At 40.4% G+C, this 19825-nt stretch overlaps 1 protein-coding gene across 1 annotated transcript; it reads left to right on the top strand.

The window, feature by feature from the left end:
- The first annotated feature begins 1014 nt into the window (after positions 1-1014).
- Positions 1015-18001, top strand: LOC141765059 (somatostatin receptor type 5-like). Its single transcript, XM_074630904.1, has 3 exons — positions 1015-1150; positions 12747-13570; positions 16327-18001. The coding sequence occupies exons 2-3, from the start codon at positions 12812-12814 to the stop codon at positions 17029-17031; spliced, it is 1464 nt and encodes a 487-aa protein (XP_074487005.1). The 5' UTR covers positions 1015-1150; positions 12747-12811; the 3' UTR covers positions 17032-18001.
- The last annotated feature ends 1824 nt before the right edge of the window (positions 18002-19825 follow it).

Raw genomic sequence — 19825 nt, 5'->3', positions numbered from 1 at the left:
AGAATTTACAGGAAGTCACAGGAAAAGAGACATCCTGTTAGATCCGATCTGTAGGCCACTTGTAGTTTTCAGACCACGTTGGGATTTATTTATATTTGTTTGTAAATATATGTGGAAATGTGCGCGTATCTGACATTGGATTCTATCCTTTATTAGTTTTATGTCTGCCTTGTAAAGCTCTTTGTAATGAACACTCGTTTTGATAAGTGCCATATAAATAACCTTCAATATTATAATTATTATTATTATTATTATCAACCACACAAGATGTGTTTGTTAACAGATGAAATCTTCATTGCACAACATGAGACTAATATCCTACAATCTAGCGTTAAATATCACAATTATACAGAAAGTTCGGACTTTCTACAACACGTGGTGTTTGCTGTCAAAACTAAGAGTCAAGCAGATCAGGTGACAGCCGGGCGTTTCCCATAATGCCCTGGGTCGCCTCGATCTCGTGAGGTTATCGTTGCCCACGTATGATGTCAGAGCAAGTCGGCATCAAGACGGACACAAATCTTACCGGCATGCATTGCGCGCTGATCGATTCTGCGCAGGCCTGGCTCGTCTCGAACGAGCCTATTTATACGCCTCCCCATGAGATCAGCTGACGTGTGTCGCCTCACTGTTTTGAGCGATGCCCGTTCATGTCTATGTAGAGCGAGCACAAGCGCGAGCCCGACGCTGACTTTCGTTGAATTAACGTCCACAGGTGTCGCTGTAAACAAGCATTTCTGAAAGTTACAAATAGTCCCTTTAAGCCTGCTTTATAATAAATAAAAAAAACATGAAAGTCTCACTTTTTTATAATATGGGACCTTTAACTGAAAAACACAAGTCAAATATCAGAAAGCGGTACCCAAGCACTGGAGGAAAAGGCTGATGTGGGGAAGTGATGTAGCTCGGTTCAGAGGCTTTATTAACTAACTAGTCGATAACATCATTAACAGCATGATTGCCTGTGTGTGTGTGTGTTTCAGTGTGTGTGTGTGTGTTTGTGTCAGTGTGTGTAGAGGGTCTGTGGGTGGAGGCTGTTCTCTCTGTGCACAGACGGAGCTCTAACGCCACACTCCACAAGTCTCATTTAGATGAATTCAACCTCAACTGGACTCAACTGATGCAAAAACACCAGACCAGTTGGATTATGGTGAGTTATTTATTTTGTATTATTTATTTTTAACTGTGATCGTTGGCTCTGCTGTGTCCTCTGTCTTCAGTGCTCAGAGTATTTACATATTGAACTGTCCATTGAAGATTAAACACGAGGTTTATGATGAAGTTAGTGTCAGTTAGTAAAATATTTCGTTGGCTTATCAAAACGGAGGAGTTTTTTTAATTTTTTTTTTATATCTGCTGATTTGAATTTGCCTCCCGGTGTGATAACACATCGTATTTTAATAAACGAAACTGTCTGCTCTTGTCCGTGTAGTGACTGTATCCAAATGCCAAATTTAAATCTCACTATCTCTTTGTAATTTCACACGAGTACCTTTGTGTTCACGGACATTTTAATATCCGTGGTCATCCAACAGAAACATTTTAAGCACGCTGTATAGTTTGCTTTTTGTATTATGATGTATAGTCTTTACCTATTATTTCCTTGTAATATGCCAGGTATTGTTCTGTATTGGCGGGATGAGAAACCCTCTATCTGCTTTCCTTCAGACCAGTTAATTGTGCAGCAGCAGAGGTATTAGAAAACAGAGACACATATTATGTAGCACACATTCATGTTTGTTTGACTTTTGCTTCACCTAATGTTTGCTGTTTCTCTTGTGAAATACTGGAGACTTTAACCTCTGCACTCCTCTAAAAAAAAAACTTCAAATGAAACAATCCAACACAAAGGTCATGAATTTGTGATGAGGGATGACAAGTGGACATTGATTTGTTTTTAGAGGGGTCATAAACCAAAAATCACCGGGGCGGAAGAGTAGAGGAAGGAATGGAGAGATGGAGGTAGAGAAAAAAAGAAAGGAAAGAAATGCTGGAAGGAGACGAGTATAGATAGAGAGAGGGGGGGGGAAGGAAAAGAAGAGAGAACGTAAGAGGAGATGAAACAAAGAGAGACTAAAGATGAGAGGGGAGAAAAAGAGAGGAAAGAAGGAAAGGAAAACATACAAAATAAAGAAACTAAATTCTGAATAATACCTAATGTAAAAACCCCGACGCACCCACCTGATAAGAACCATACGGAGCACATACTTGACTTCATTTGTCTCTTCTTTTTTTGTACCTGTTGGTAAAGCCTCGCTGCTGAATTTGATGGATCAGTCAATTGAGTAAAAAGGATTCTAACCTCTCTCTCTGTATCTGTCTGTGGAAACACAGGAGCTTTTTATTTAATTGGAGAACATCCACTCTAATGTAGCTTTTAAGGCTTTTTATTCTATTCTGTTCATCTGGCTAATTTGGCCTGTAATTACATGCATTTGTTTGGACTGCACGCTGTGTGGGAAGTGAATCGTGTCTAATTGTGTTTGGAAGGGCTGTGACATTGCAGGTCAACACAACATAAATACACAAACACCTTCATGTTCTCTGTGGGTGCTGCAAAAGTCTTCATCAATGTTGTCCCTCACTCAGAGTAAAATGACTCATTTGAATGTGTGTTTATCTTTATGCACACGTGTGGTTTTGGAAAAAACACATGAGCTCGTTTGTGTTCGCACGTCGTGTTGCATGTGCAAGGCGAGCCTGTGGGAGTATTGATCAGACTCGGGGCTAATCTGTGAGCTCTTGTCAGTCTTTTATAATGAAAAGTGTGGAGGGAGCGACGTGGCGGGGATGTAAACCTGATCCATCGCTGCAAATCCGTTAATTGAACGGCAGCAGAGGAAGCAGACCCTCGCGGGGAATAAGACTGATGGAGCGTCAATTAGCTGATGGTGTAGCTCTCTTCCACTTTTCCACTTTCTTGTTCTCTAGTGGAATCATATAGAAGAAAAAAAGCATCCACTATCTTCCTGAAAAGGGCATCTTCTCTGGGACAAAATGACATGTGTGTGCATTAAGGCTATATAATGCTTCTGTGAGGATGGAGCTACTAATGTCATGGCTTTTCACTTTGAAATAACATTTCTAAAACCTCATTCAAGTCAATTCAAAGCATCCTGATGCACAATTGCTTTGACTGGCATTTTCCATTTTTTAATAAGGAATCCAGCATCATTGATATTGTGACTTAATGCATGGTAAGTTATAAATTAACAACCATGTATCACTCATAGTTTTATAACTGAATCCCTTTTCCCTCCCAGACATATCCCAGTATCTGGCAGATGGGCCTAAACACCATACTTGTCAAGCCTCACCATTTTCCGGGAGACTCCCGTTTTTCATCGCCCTCTCCCAGTTTTCTCCCCGGGTCACAATTCGTATTTCTCCCAGTTTATGTGAAATGTACTTATTTTAACCTGTTTCTGACACTGTACAGCATGTATAATCCTAAGAAAGGGACAGCAGGGGCAAAACATGAATTATAACTGATGAATATTAAGATTATGCTAGATATTCACACGCAAAGTTTATGCCTGTGGGTTGAATTATTCAGTTTTCTTTCCTGAGTTTTAAAGGTAAAATTAGAAGTTTGACATAAAAATGCTGTTGCAGTGTACTTATTATATTGTTATTTTCATTGTTTTAAAGTCACCAGAATTCAGGAAACAAAGTCTCTGCAACTAAAATTTTTCAACGGGTTTTTTTTAATGGGTTTTTATTAGGGCTGTCAAGGTTAACACAATAATAACGCATCAACGCAAATTTGTTTTAACGTCAGTAATTTCTTTAACGCATTCACGCAACATGCAATTTTTAGGTTGTAGCGGCTCAGAGCTAAAGCTTGAGTGAAGACTGGCATCATATGAAGCTAAAAAATCTAATGAATCCATCGGTACCAACCATGTCATACTAGCTCGTAAGAAAAGGAGGTTAAATAACGCTCCGACCTTATGTTTAATTTTGGCGAGGAAAAAATGCCATGGCCATTTTCAAAGGGGTCCCTTGACCTCTGACCTCCAGACATGTGAATGAAAATGGGTTCTATGGGTACCCACGAGTCTCCCCAAGTCATAGTGAAGTCAGCACACTGTCACACTGACAGCTGTTGTTGCATGTCGGGCTTGAGTTTGTTTCCATGTTACTGTACATTTGCATAAAGAAGTATATTTGCCCTCTCCTATATTGACAAATTTCCCTTTAAGGTACATTTTGAACAGACAAAAAAATGCGTGATTAATTTGCCATTAATCCCAATTAACCATGGACAATCATGGAATTAAGTATGTAAATCGATTGACAGCCTGAGGTTTGAGTTAGATGCCTGAAATAGAGTCTGTATAGTTAACACAAGCTGAAGAGATTTTAACGTTTTGTTCTATGATATAGCTTTTATGTGTCTTATAATAGGCGGTTGCTAACAAGTGGCTAAATGAGACTCGACTCGTCCGCCTTTACAGCCTCGTTGCCTCAGCACCCATGCGATCGTGGTGTAGTTCATTTATAGATTATCTTGCTGAACAAAACATATCATAAACGTGTGCGTGTGTGCGTGTGTGTCTTGTGTGTGTGTGTGTGTGTGTGTGTCTTGTGTGTGTGTGTGTGTGTGTGCTTCGGAGCACAGTGGTGCAACCATGGGTGAGGTGGTGGTTTGTGGTTTGTGCCCTGCAGCATCAGATGTGGTTGATCAAGTGTATGTGTGCATGGAGTATTCACTGTGTAAAGCATGTGAACTAAAGGTGGAGAGATGACTGTTAATGTAATGTAATGGAAGCTCAGTGTGGTTTAACAAGGAGGAGGCAAAAACACTTAATTGCTACAAAAAATGTTTGCTAAAATGCCATGCAAATCCATTCTCAACCTTTAATTATAAAACCAAGTAGGGTGCAAAAGAAATAATGGAAATGCCCTTAAATGCATCTATTGGAGGTAATTAGCATTCATTTGACTGACTAAATATTTACCAGTCAGGCATGTGTTTTAATGGCGACCTTGTTTTGTTTTTTTGTACTTAGCTGTGGCTTGAACCACTATGAGGTAATTACACAGGCCTCAATAGGGTTTTCAGTGAGTAGGAAGCAGCCCTTCACCAGAATCAACCATGTAATCATGAAGAGGCCTCTCACACGCGCAGAGTCAACAATACGCTCGATATAACAGCAATGACTGCTCTTAGAAAATCCAGCCGTTGAAATGTATTCAAAGGCTGAGTGCTCGCTTGTGAGGGATGTGTTTGTTATGTTTTCCATCTCTGCATGTGTGCTCCTTTATCTGTATGAGAGGTTTACCAGGTACCAGAAATGTGACCCGTTTAAGCTCAGTATACGATCGGTTGCTCGACACGCTAGGCAGAAATGTAGTTTAATTTATATTCAGGTATGAAATAATAACCCTGTGTATAAGTAGGCTTTAAAAAAGGCTTGTATGGCTTGCTCATTCGCAGAGAACGACAACTGAAGTCCGCTTGATTTCACAACAATGAATTCCATCCTGTACATTATGTTCCAAACAATCATCACCTCACCAATGAATCTCTAAATACACTACTAACCAGTGGTGCTTTGGAGTTATGAGCAAGCATGTCGTTGAAGTAGTGTATTCAGTAATAGTGTGGACAAACAATAAGTGCTTGGAATAAAGTGAACATTGGAATCGATGGTGGAGAAGTGCTTGCTCCCTGCTTTATGGTCTATCTGACTCTAAATGGCACCATAATTCAATTGAGTCACTTCCACACAGTGAGGCTTACAGCTTATTAATCAAACACAGGTATCGGATCGGTACGCGGTGTCAGCTATACCCAAAGCCCGGGTATCGTTTTCGGTATCGGGACTGAAAAAGTCAGATCGGTGCATCCCTAGTTTGGTTTAAAATAAGCATGTTTGTAACACGAACAGCGGCCTCTTGGATGAAACCTCGATCTCCTGCCCACACACACACTTCTGCGGACTTTGATTAGAAACATATTTGTGATACGTCAAAAACAAACGTAATCCGGGTGAAAATACGTTTCCCTCTAAACATAATTGACAATGCAGCTTAGTTGTATGGGAATGTAATTTTTAGGAGACCAGAGGCCTGTACTACGGAGCAGGATTTGGGGTTAGCGAGGTGACTTCAGGTTTAACCTGCCTCAGCACATTTGGTCTTTTTTTAAAGCCTTTATGTAAAATTCTAAAATGTGCTGACTTTGAGTGTTACAACAGACATCAGGGCTGACAGGAATGCACACTGTCACCTTCCCTATGAAATGAAGGAGATACAAAATCTCAGGAACCTGTCAACTAAATGCCACTTAGTTTAAAGTATCTTATTGAACTATTCCACTGTTTACAAGCCTTTAAAAAAATGGAGAGTCTGGAGGCAGTGCAAGAAGCTGTAAATGTCACGGCTGCAAGTTTGTGTGTGAGGCAACAGAAAGGACCCAAATGCAGGTAGTACCAAGTAAACAGACAGACAGGTACTGATACAGGTGGCCAGAAAACAAAGAAACAACAAAGAATCATATAGCAACTCGGAGGAGCTGACAGAATACAAGTGGAAATGAGCCGGTGTATCTACAACTGGGCTGATTAGGGAAAATGGAAAGCAGGTGAGCAGGTGGACGGGGAAGGTCAGGTAACTGAAGGGCTGATGAGGAAAGTGGGGACAGGTGTGTGGATGGGCGGGGCCGTCAGGTGATGGGGACAGGAGGGACATTTACACATACATTTCATAAACTCCATTTGTACACAGTCACAATCAACCATTGTTGATATAAAAAGAGTTCTGGAGGAAATCTCGTCATGAGACTTTGAATAATAAGACCTTTGAAATGTTGAGGCATCCATTATATTAGATATTAGTTTAAAATGTTCCCTCCTACCACTCAACACACAACAACTCCCACTCTGTCTGCTCCCTTTCTAACCAACACTTGAGCTTCAGTTCCTTCTTCAATAAGAGGGCTCTGTTAGATTCACTAAAAGCCGTAGCACAATATGTTTTTGTATTAGATCTGAGGATCAGAGGAAGGAGTCTATGGACCTGAGTGTTTGGAGTACATTTCATGTCAAAAAATAATCTAGACTCTGGTAGTTAACCCTTTGAACTACCACTACCAGTGACTACATTGGTAGTTTTGCTTATTGTAATGTCATTTCTTGGAGCATCTTCAAATGCGTCATATCCCTAAAATCTGTACAACGTAAGCTAAAAGGTTATGGAAGTCAATAAACCATAATAATTGACAAAAGTATTGAAATTGTGTCATAAATAAATAAAAAAATCGGATATGTTTTTCTTTAAAGAAAAATGTTTTTAAACACATACACAAAACATATTCCAAAAGATATCTAAATCAACAAACATGAAAAACATTATTTGAAATATGCACAATCTTTAGTTTTTGAGATGTACTCATCTTCGTGAGCAAACTGAGTGCAAAGGCGTTTTTTCCGCAACGTAATGCAACACAACGTAACGCAACGCAACGCAACGTAACGTACGCAACGCAGCGCAGCGCAACGCAACGTAATGACATCATCACGAGCGTTCAACATGATGACACGAAAGACATAAGCCTTAGCTTTCTGCTGCAAAAGCTATTACGTTTTTTTTTTATTTTACATTGGTCCATTTTTTTTTTATTTTACATTGGTCCATTTTTTTGAGGGTTAATGATCAACAGTGGGGGTGGAATGGTACGTGAATTTACCCAAACCGTTCGGTTCAGGACATCTGGTTCGGTCCGCGACATCCTTTCGGTACGCCGTTACCCAAACAGCTGTTTACGTCTACTACAAGCACGCGTGGAACAGAAACTCTGGAGCGTGAGAGTTTTACCCAGAAAGTTTTAAGTGTGTAGCGGCGCAGTAGCTCATGATAGTCAAGCTAAACTGACAACGATTGGTGTCAAACTGTACGCCGAAACTGATCTACTGAAGTCGGGTTTATACAGTATGTCCGTTCCCCCACAGCATTCAGGCAGGCAATAACACAGTGGTACAGAAATCCAATTGTTTCGAAATACTGCACTTTTTGAGTGGAAAAACTAATCTTTCAATTAAGAGCTGATAATCAGGGAATTGAGACATACTGTATATTATACTGTTTGTTTTTTTGTTCTTTTTTTTTTTTTAGTATAGTTCTGGTTGAGCTCATGCTTCAATTTATATCCTGCTAGTTGATGGTCTTAGCTTATAATTTCACAATATTTATATGAAAATAACAAAGCTGCCTTTTTTGTTTGCACTAATGACTGTAGAAGACCTATTCTTTCAATTAAGATTTGACAATGAAGAAGTGTTTATGTTCTTTATGTAAGCCATACTTTTTGTTAAGACAAACATATGTTAACTTATTTTGCCAAATAAATGAGAAGCATGTTGAAATCAGAACATGACTTCCTCACTGTAACATAAATGAACCAAAACCCAAAACCGTGACCCCAAAACCGTGATATGAACCGAACCGAGAATATTGTGAACCGTTCCACCCCTAATCAACAGCAACAGGAAAAAAATATATAAAATGTAACTGGCATCAGCTCTTAAATACTATGAACCTAGTGACATCAACGTTTCACTCATATCTCCGGACCTACAGTATCTGCATACACACACGTACACTCACACACAATGCAGACAGCGTATCCCATTGTTGCCTTTGTATGTGAATGTAAAGCGCAGCGGCTCTTCAATCAGCACTCATTTGGACTCTCTTGTTTGCCTCTTTTCATTTGCTCCGTTACAAGGCCTCGTCTTGACCTTACATCGCCATAGCAACATCTCCCAGGAAGTATTTCTTAGAGCCGGCCATAGAACGGCGAACAAAAGAGGTGACGCCTCGTGGGAAGACGGATTGTCTGTCTGCTCCATTGTGAGTGTCAGAGATTAGAGTGGCAGGTGTTGTGCACATCCTGGAAATCAGGAGGTGTGTCAGGGAGGTCTTCAGTCGGGAATTTTAGTGATGATATATGCGTTATTTTGAGCTATCATTTTTTGTAAAAAGCCTTTCCATGTTCTTGTCGTCACATATTAGAAAAAATATATAAATGTGTTTGTATTCGGGTTTCAATTGGATTTATTTTCTATAAATGTGGTTGTTAAAAAAAAACTAGAATTTTAAATATGAATATTGATATCCTACACATCATTCTACTGGTCACAAGGCTGGAGTAGAATAATATTTACACAGGAAATACGGTCCAAAGATTCATATAATGCATAATCACAGGACAAGGTTATGAACCTTTTTTGAGAGACTTATGCATTTGCATAAAGCAGCATATTTGCCCACTGCCATGTTGATAAGAATATTAAATACTTGACAAATCTCCCTTTAAGGTACATTTTAACAGATAAAAAAATATGTGATTAATTTGCGATTAAATATTTTAATCGATTGCCCTATAGCTTCACGTCATTGTACCGCGGGGACTACCTCAATGTTGTGCATCTACATATCGTCAATCATAATATTTTGTACTTGATATAAATTAACATCAGGTGTTATTAGCTCACAAACACACACATATCACTGATACAGAATAATCAGGTATCATATCAATAAACTAAATCTTACAAAATTGCCTTAATTTACAAAAACTATTATATATTTGCTGGATTATGTGAGTTTGTGTACTTCCATATTTGAAGTATTAAGTGGCTCAGGTCATCTCACGGACGCACAGCATATATATTGTCCTCTGATGTTTACACTGGAGGTAATTGACGTCCTGATCTCCGCTACGTTCAGCCTATCAGAAATCTCACGGGAGAAATGAGGAAGATTCATTCATCTTGATTTTTTTCAACAGAGAAGATGACTTAGAGGTGGAGGTGTCTCTTTCTTAGCTGTGCTTTAGTTTGAAATAAAACAGGGCTGTGAATTGATTAAAATAGTAAATCGCGATTAATCACACATTATTTATCTGTTCAAAATGAACCTTAAAGGGAGATTTCTCAAGTATTTAATACTCTTATCAACATGGAAGTGGACAAATATGCTGCTTTATGTAAATGTATGTTTATATGTATTATTGGAGATCAGTTAACAACACAAAACAATGACAGATATTGTCCAGAAACCCTCACAGGTACTGCATTTAGCATAAAACAATATGCTCCAATCATAACATGGCAAACTGCAGCCCAACAGGCAACAACAGCTGTCAGTGTGTCAGTGTGCTGACTTGACTATGACTTGCCCCAAACTGCATGTGATTATCATAAAGTGGGCATGTCTGTAAAGGGGAGACTCGTGGGTACCCATAGAACCCATTTACATTCACATATCTTGAGGTCAGAGGTCAAGGGACCCCTTTTATGTCGCTAAAATTTAGCATAAATTTGGAGGGTTATTTAACCTCCTTCCCGACAAGCTAGCTATGACATGTTTGGTACCGATGGATTCATTAGGTTTTTTAGGTTCATATGATTCCAGTGTCTTCAGTCTTTAAAACTGAGTGCGTTACAACCTCAAAATCACAAGTTGCGTTAATGAAATAAGTGGCGTTAAAAACAAATTTGCGTCAACGAGTTATTGCGTTAATTTTGACAGCTTTAAAATAAAACCAACATGATCAAATATCTACATTTTTCCTATTATTTTGTTGCCTACTGTAAAAAGGGAAAAATAAAAATCACACTGTTTTTTTAATTAAACACACTGTAAAAAATATTCTCCTCCTCGTTTGTTGATGTAGTCAATATCTCAGACTGGTTTTTGCCTGTATCCTGTAGCAGTGTAAATTATTATTATCAGCACTTAATTATTCTCCTGTTCACCTCTTCTCTTCCCATCATCCTCACATCCGCATTAATGCATGTAAGTCAAGGTTATGGGGGACATGCCTCTGTTGTTTTTTATCCATAGGTCAGGACATTTTGTTCCTAATCGACCACCAATTATTAACCATCGCTGTGAGGGATGAGGGTGTGCCTGCGTGCGGCGTGGTAGTGATTAAGAAGCCAGGATGGCGTCATAAACAAGTCTTGTACTAATAGAACTAAATAGGTTATGTTTCTGTTTCGGTGCAGGAGGCTTGTTTTTGTTGTGACGGAAAGAGGGTTGTTAAGTTGATTAGTAGTTTAGTATTCTACAAGCTTCACTGGTCTGAGATTGAATCAAACTTTTTAAACTTTTGACTGTCCGCACCATCAGCAGCAGCTGCCATTTAGATTTGTTTTTTTTTATTACGTCAGTGAAGTTGTGTTTTTGATTCTCATCCTTTTTCCCTTTCTGTGAACACTGTATACGTTCTTTTTAAAGCTTGAATGCCTTATTCTGCATTTCTTATTTATTTTGTTTAAAGGAATAGATATTTTGGTAGGAGGTGCTTATTGACTTCTCATCTAAAAGGTGTATTCACATTACATCAAGAGTGTTTACCGATCTAGAACTCCGGGTGGCCCTGTTACGTTACGTCCATCTTTCAGTTCATGCAGCGGTCAACAGCAACTGGCTGCACCCAGAAAAAGGTCAGTGCAGCTCAGGTCAAAGCTAAGCTCGGCGCGCTGCAAGCATCCGCTCAGATACAGAGCTAAACACCACTCATACATTATTGGTGAAGTGGGTGAAAAAGCTGAGCTTTTTTAAAGCATAACTCTTGACAACAAAGTCAAACTACTAGGTCCCTTGACCTCTGACCTCCAGATATGTGAATGAGAATGGGTTCTATGGGTACCCACGAGTCTCCCCTTTACAGACATGCCCACTTTATGATAATCACATGCAGTTTGGGGCAAGTCATAGTCAAGTCAGCACACTGACAGCTGTTGTTGCCTGTTGGGCTGCAGTTTGCCATGTTATGATTTGAGCATATTGTTTAATGCTAAATGCAGTACCTGTGAGGGTTTCTGGACAATATCTGTCATTGTTTTGTGTTGTTAACTGATTTCCAATCATAAATATATACCTATACTTACATGAAGCAGCATATTTTCTCAAAAAAGTGTGATTAATCACGATTAACTATGGACAATCATGTGATATTCGCGATTAAATATTTGAATCGATTGACAGCCCTACCATTAAATAATTGATTATTAAAGTTTAGACAAGTTGGAAGTCATATGTTTGAACGTTGAACGGAGCCAGGCTACCTCTAAAGGCCTTTGCACACCAAGTCTATATTTTTTGTATGTGCTCTTTTAAGCAAATAAAAATTGTAACGCACAGACACCTTGCACTCTGATGTATTTTATTATTCTATGTGTTGCAAATTTTAGCACCACAAGACAAAATTTAAATAATTACGCAGTTGCAATGGACAGCGCTAGTCCCAAATGGGGTTAATGAATGAATGACATTAGCTATCGTTTACTGTCTAATCTTTCCTTTATCCTTTGTCTTGTGTCCATCCCCGATTCCACGCTGTTCTGCAATTACCTGCCACAATCTACCATTAAATCCCGCATCTCTATCTTCTTTACTTAGTTTGTCGTAAGGTGCCTTTGAGCTTGGAAACGAATGAATAAAGTGAACCAGCTCATCAGATGCTATTTTTGGATGATGACGTTTGCCTTTACGGTGGCTCTGAGCGGTCAAACAACTCTGACAGATGCGCAAAAAATGCAGAAAATTGAACCTGTTCCGAAAAACAGCAACGTGAGGTCGTATTTATCTTTAAACGTGCAACAATTTCGGACAAAACATACATACTTGGCGTGCAAAGACCTTCAGTGTATTTCCCAAAATGAAGAAAATACTTAATGTAAAATTACCTTTGTGTATGAAATGTGCGACTTTGCTTTGCCTTGTAGGGCCGTTGACCTGTCACTGATGGGATCTTATCAGCAGTTGTTAACTCGTATTCCTTAAAGCCTCCATGGAGCTCATCCAGGCCACCCAGGGAGCCCCTACAGCTACCTGGAGCAACAACTCCAATCCCCCTTACTCCCATTTCCTGCTCCTCTCCACTCCGTCTGAAGCGCTCCTCGGCTTCACCCCGAGTGATGGCTTTAACAACACCTGCCAGAACTGCACCAAACCAGAACTCGGATCCCTCCCCGGCTTGGCTGGAATCTTCATCCCTCTCATCTACGGGATAGTGTGTGTTGTTGGCCTCGTTGGCAACACTCTGGTCATTCACGTTATTGTCAACTACACCAAGAACGAGTCGGTCACCAACATCTACATCCTCAATTTGGCCATTGCGGACGAGCTCTTCATGCTGGGCCTGCCGTTCCTGGCGGCGCAGAACGCTCTGCTCTCTTGGCCCTTTGGCTCTCTAATGTGCCGCGTGGTCATGACAGTGGACGCCATCAACCAGTTCACCAGCATCTTCTGCCTGACCGTGATGTCGGTGGACCGCTACCTGGCTGTGGTGCACCCCATCCGCTCCTTCTGGTGGCGGCGCCCCCGCGTGGCCAAGGCCATCAGTGCCACGGTGTGGGCGGGGTCCTTTGTGGTGGTGCTGCCGGTGGTGGTGTTTGCTGATGTGCTTAAGGACGATGGGAACTGCAGTATCGTGTGGCCTGAGCCGGCAGAAGTGTGGAAGACGTCTTTCATCGTGTACACGTGCACCGTGGGCTTTTTTTGCCCCCTGCTGGTCATCTGCTTGTGCTACCTGCTGATCGTCATCAAGGTACAACATTTACAGTAACACAGACATGTTTTGTTCCAGAAATGTTTGTATTCCCATTTCAATTATAGTCTTTAAAATATGTCCTCGATATGACTTAACATAGAAGCTAGCCTTGATAATGTAACAATCGGTTTTTTATTACGACCACCACTTTTTAATTATTTCAACTTCATTTCTGTGTTCCAATTGTGAATCACGCAACATTAGCAGCATTAGCAATATTAGCAATGGTAGCAAAAGTAGCAACAGTAGCAACATTAGCATCATTGGCAACAGTAGCAAAAGCTGTATGAAAACATAAAAATCCGATAAAACTTGTTTTTTTAAAAAATGTTTTACGCTCACTTGGTGTTTTTTGTTGAAAAAGAGTTGATGCACTAAATGGGATATGGAAACGCCTTTGCCGAATACATTCAGGCGTAGCGAGCATTTAACTCACATGACTGATCAGCTGCTTCTGTTGTCGGTGTCTTCCTGGATATATATATTTATGTTGTGTTCGTCTCCAGACAGCATGGAACATGTCCGATACTAGCTGACATGAAAGAACTATTGAACCAAATTTCTGAAGACCTCTCTCCATTTTTGTCTCGTAGATGATTAGATGACCAAGGAGACTTGTTTTTTTTCCGATTCACAACCTCTACTTCTTCTTCTACTGTGTTTACTGGCGGATTACAGCTGTGCGTATAGCCTATAGCAGCACCAACTACTGACCAAACTACGCTGTAGCAGAGTTTATTTAAACCAGGTGATGGAAACGCGCCTAATTCACATGAGATTTCAAAAGTTCACTTAAAATTCACTTAACAATTGAATGGCTACGTCTAGGGGGAAACCTTTGCTTCCAAAACCAGGGGTGCCTAAAACAGCTTGCACTACTTCCCAACTCTACATGACATTATTTTTATGTCAAAAATGTTTTGCAAAAAAATGCTGTTTTTAAAGAAATCCCTCCAAATGTCGCTGCAGTGCAGAGAAGCCCTTTAAGGCAATAACAGCTTTCATCAGTAACGGCACAAACACACATCGCTACACACACTATTATCCTTTATAATTGGACTGTTCTCCGTTGATATCACTAATGATGTTGGAGGCCACTTGTACCGTAGCAATATTGGTACAGAAATAATGGAGAAGCCCGCTGTGCCAGAGTTAATATGTTATGATTCTGTGGAAAAACAGAGAGAGAGCATCCACCACAATATAGGCTACGTTCCTCTCATTACTTTCAGAAATATATTTCATCTTTTACAGCAAGTACTCAATAATAATGTATCAAAAAAAGTGTTTCTCTACAGCTTCTTTTAATATGTAAAGGTCCAATACATCCCCCCACCCCCCAAAAAAAGAAAGAAAATTATGTCTTTCCATGCAGTTGGTATATGTTTTGAGTTTAGTAAGTTAACGGATTTATTCGCTCCATTTATTCTAAAGCGCTGAAAAATTACAAAGCGTACTTTGAGGAAGAGTGTCGTACTCGCTCTACATAATCCACAGACATGACTGTCAACAGTTTCCATACAAACTATTTCTTTGGCTATAACAAAAAAGAAGGAGTCACACCATATGAACATTCAACAAAAGAAGCTTTATTTAACAAACTAAAGCAAATTACACCCAATTAAAGGGCCAGCTCAAGTTATTAAAGTATGGGACGTGGATATAAGCAGTGTCAGTAATCAGTTGTGTGTGCTGTGCATCAGCGGAAGATGTAGGTGCAGGTGTTGAAAAGGTGCAACATAACCAAACCAAATGGAAGGGAAGCGAAGCGAAGAAGTGGACGTAGTCAGTATGACGTCACCCTTTGGGTTGTGGACTGCCTTTTTCAAGCCTCGAGTTCGGCATTTTGGCCGTCGCCATCTTAGTTTTTTGGAACCAGAAATGACACGAGAGGGTGGAGTTAAGTACAACCGAACGCTGAATAAGGCGACCAAAAATGTTATAATTAACTTTCAGTAACTGAAAACACACTGACAACTCCCAAACACGGACAACTCCCAAACACGGACAACTCCCAAACACGGACAACTCCCAAACACGGACAACTCCCAGACCGGACAACGCCGTGGTAGCGACCTGTCAATCACAAGGAAGCCCCGCCCTAAAGCATCCCCTGCTTTGACTCTAAATGGGTCCATAATTTACTAAATGAACATCATGCTGTATTGAAGAAGACTTGAAACTAGCGATTGAGACCATAAACTCATGTTTACAATGTTTACTGAGGTAATAAATCAAGTGAGAAGTAGGCTCATTTTCTCACAGACTTCTATACAATCAGACTTCTTTTTGCAACCAGAGGAGTCGCCCCCTGCTGGCTGTTAGAGAGAATGCAGGTTTAAGGCACTTCAGCATCGGCTTCACTTCTCAGACCCGGAGGTTGCCCACTGGTCTGGACACAGCAGCAGAATGGAGGGTCAGCCAGTGAGAAGGCTGCCAGCTGCAACCAGACTTAGATAACCTGGGAACACCTTTTGGTGTCCTAGCGATCACCTGCAGAGAGAACACAGACAGGTGAATCACCTAGCAAACTAGATGACACCACAGGGGTCATCACCGGTACAAAGTGATTCAAAGTTACAGTCACCTTTGTGTTGTTGGCAGCAGAAATCTCAGGTGGGGATAACTCAAAACCTCAGCAGACAAAATGGTAAAATACTAATTAAGAAAACGTTTTTTTTTTTTTATTTAATTTGGGTGAACGTATGTGTTTACATAAGACATTTAAACATTCTTTATCTTTTCTTTCAAAGGTGCGCACCGTCGGAAAACGGGCGCAGGCCACGTCCTCTCGGCGCAGGAAGTCGGAGCGTAAGATCACCAGGATGGTGGTGGTCGTGGTGGCAGTGTTTGTCCTTTGCTGGCTACCCTTCTATGTTCTGAATATCGTCAACCTCCTGGTGGTCCTGCCTGGGGACTTCAGGGGGCTCTACTTTTTTGTCGTTGTGCTGTCATATGCGAACAGCTGCGCCAACCCCATACTGTACGGCTTTCTGTCCGACAACTTCAAGAGAGGCTTCAGGAAGGCCCTGTGCGGCACTTCGCGCAGGGTGAAGAACAACGACAGGGCCGGCACCGAGGTGCAGCGACCGACGGAGGAGTGGGGCGGCGTTGTGCTGCAAGCGCAGAAAAGTGAAGGCGTCGTCGACGTGCGTAGGAAAGACCGTGGTGAAAAAGAAGAAGAGGAGGAAATCAACGGAACAGGAGGGGCCGTACAGATGAGGGAAATATGCAAAACGTCACAAAATGGAAACCACAGTGGTGTAACGGAGGGCTCAAGGACACAGGTCGTGAGAGGTAAACCTGAGCCGGAGCACTCTAGTCAGAGTGCCCAACATGAGAGAGGCCCAGGCTCTGATCCCGCTGAGGTAGCGCCCTCTATGGACAGTAAAAGTAGAAACAGCAAGTCACAACCTGAAGAATGCCCGGACAAAGTGCTTGAGATCAGCTATCTGTAACAGACATGATTGTAGTGGATTTTGGTACATGCTATTTAAAGCATTTGAATATTCACAGATCATGTGGAGGGACTATTTTACATCATGCACATCTAAACGTTGGGGTCAGATTTCTTTTTTTTTTGTTGCATTATGTAATAGTCTGCAAATATCAATGCAGCTGTTTTTGCCACCATGTTAGAATTTAAAAATAATCTAACTCGGCCATATTGGCTTGAAACGCTGGCTGCGAGGATTGTGAAGTACAGCATGCAGTAATCGTGGCAAGTATAGTCTGAAACATGCAGAAACACGTGTATGGTCAAGATCAACAGCTCAGTTTTGAGATTTAGATTTGTTCTGTTGTCACTCCTGATGTTGGGTGTAAAACTGTCAACTGGTGTAGTCCCCTTTAAAACTGACAAAAGCCAAGTTACACCAAGAAGGTCAATGATTGATGCAACCCTGTACTGTATATTTGGGTGGTGAGGGCTTCAGGTACGTGATCTACTGAATCAAAGACCATATTTTTTTATATATGTATTTATTGATGTCATGTTGAAAAGGTATGTCACTTGTTTAGGTATGAAACATGTCAACTATTTACTGTTTACTTTTACTGAAACAGTCCACAAAGCTAGATTGTATTTGTATAATGTGTTTGTAAAAAACACATTTCAATGTCTGTTGTTTAGTGCTTTTGTTGAGCTTTTGTGTAACAGCCTGAGCATGCACACTGTACACACCTGGAGCTGGACACAGGTGCATCTCAGTCACTGTAAAGCAGAAACCTTTTTACCTAATAATAGGAAAAAATAATAATTTCTGTTTTACTTTTATGGTCCTTTAATAACGCTTTAGCCACCGCAGTCATCGCCTCTATTTCAATCCCGCCATAGGCGAGGGGCTTTTTGTGTTTCGTTAGGATGTGCGCCACTTTAAACGAAGCCTCTGTCGCTGCGTTGGCCTTCTTCTCAGTTTGATGAACAAAGACTGTTCGTAGACTACTACCAGCCGGAAAGCTCCGTGAAAAGTCGCCGTGGACTTTGATGAAGTGGCGTTCGACGTTACATCTTTTACCGACTGACACGCTCGCACCTCAAATGAGACATACACATTTGTCATTCACCTTTGTGAAAAAAAACTGTTACCCTTTCCTCATGAGCATATTTTTTTGTCCTTTTCTGCGGTCATTGTCAAATCTGGTGTGCGATGCTAGTCTGTTAACATCGCCTAATGTTACAGCGTCACTGATGTAACCAAATTTGAAGGCAGTGTAAATCTTTTAATTGACAGCTGATTAGTAAAGAAATAATTTTGTGTCCAAAGGAGGCGGGATGTCCGTGAATTTGATTCGGTAGAAATTTAAACAGGTTTACAAAGTGACTTTTTGTTATCAAATGTATGTACATATTCTTTGAACCTTTAGCGAGCTACTGGTAGCTCACAAGCTACTTGTTGGAGACCTCCGCTGTAAAGATTAACTGACAACAACTTGCTTTAGCTCACTACCCGAGATGTGCAACACATATAAGAATAGGTTTCAAGAAGAAGCAGGTTTGAACTCTGTTTTCTCTGTAACTGCAACTTTAGGTGAGATATGATTTGGCATCAAATCTGAAAGATGCTAGTGGGGAAACTTTGGAAAACGGACGATCACGTTTGTATTTATTTATTTATTAAATCCCCTTATATTATGAAGGAAATGTGTAGAGGACAGGCCCACTTCTTTTTCTAGATAATAGACAAAATATATCCCTGACAGGTAGAAAAAACTTCTAACTTTTGTCATGAATGATGGACATCCATGTTAAGTGTCATTTCATAGCAAAGATCTTTCTTCATTGAAGGATTCCCTGCTTAATGCTCGTAGTTACTACGCCGATACGGTCAATGTAAAGAAAATCAATGGGTTATGATGGCTGAAATAGTAGGGGTGTGTTTTGTGGTGTATTGTGAACTCTATATTTTATGTCTTATTTAGAACAAATCCCAGGTCAGCAGGTTATATTCAGTCCAATTTGCCAAAGTATTGCTTTTGTTTTCTATGATCAGTGTTTTGCAGTGAGATGTTGTATTAACGGCAGTGTTGTCCGAGCTTTGGTAAAGCCTTTGGTAAGCCAAGTGTAATGTGGTGGGAGTGGGCTGAATAAATGTTTACAGATGATATTCCATCCATTAGTTATGAGAGTTTATCCTTTTAGAGACCTTTTAGACTTATTTGGAATGTGAAAGTACATTTACTCAAGTTCTGTACTTAAGTACAATTTTGAGGTACTTACTTTACTTGAGTGTTTCATTTTGTGCAACTCTATACTTCTCCTCCAACACTACATCTCAAAGGGAAATATTGTAGTTTTTACTCCACTACCTTTATTTGATAACTTTGCAGAGATATATCTATAGATATAGATATATCTATATATAAAACCTTGAGACCACAAAAGATTGTCATTGTGAATGACTGCTTTGCTGGAATTGACATATGACAAATAAAGAACCGTCAGGGAAACGAGGAGAGGACCAGGGGAATCTTTAAGTTAAACGGGAGAGGGGAAACACCAAATGAAAACAGGCCTAAAAGGAAGGCTCCCTACACTCAATATAACTTGAAAAGACTAAAACTAAAACACCGCTATCGAGCAGCTGACTAGAACATAAATGAAACAAAAGAACCAGCAGGCCACCCAGACCTAACCCACTCTAAGAGACTCCAGAGAAGAGAAGAAGCTAAATGGTGAGTGAATCCCACAGATAGGTTCACGTGGTACTTCTGCAGATTCACACACCCCTATACAGATACAGCAAAAACAGG

Source organism: Sebastes fasciatus, chromosome 3, assembly GCF_043250625.1.
Source record: "Sebastes fasciatus isolate fSebFas1 chromosome 3, fSebFas1.pri, whole genome shotgun sequence".
Classification (NCBI taxonomy): Eukaryota; Metazoa; Chordata; class Actinopteri; order Perciformes; family Sebastidae; genus Sebastes; species Sebastes fasciatus.
Note: the sequence above shows the minus strand (reverse complement) of the source record. Positions and strands in the feature narration are given on the sequence as shown.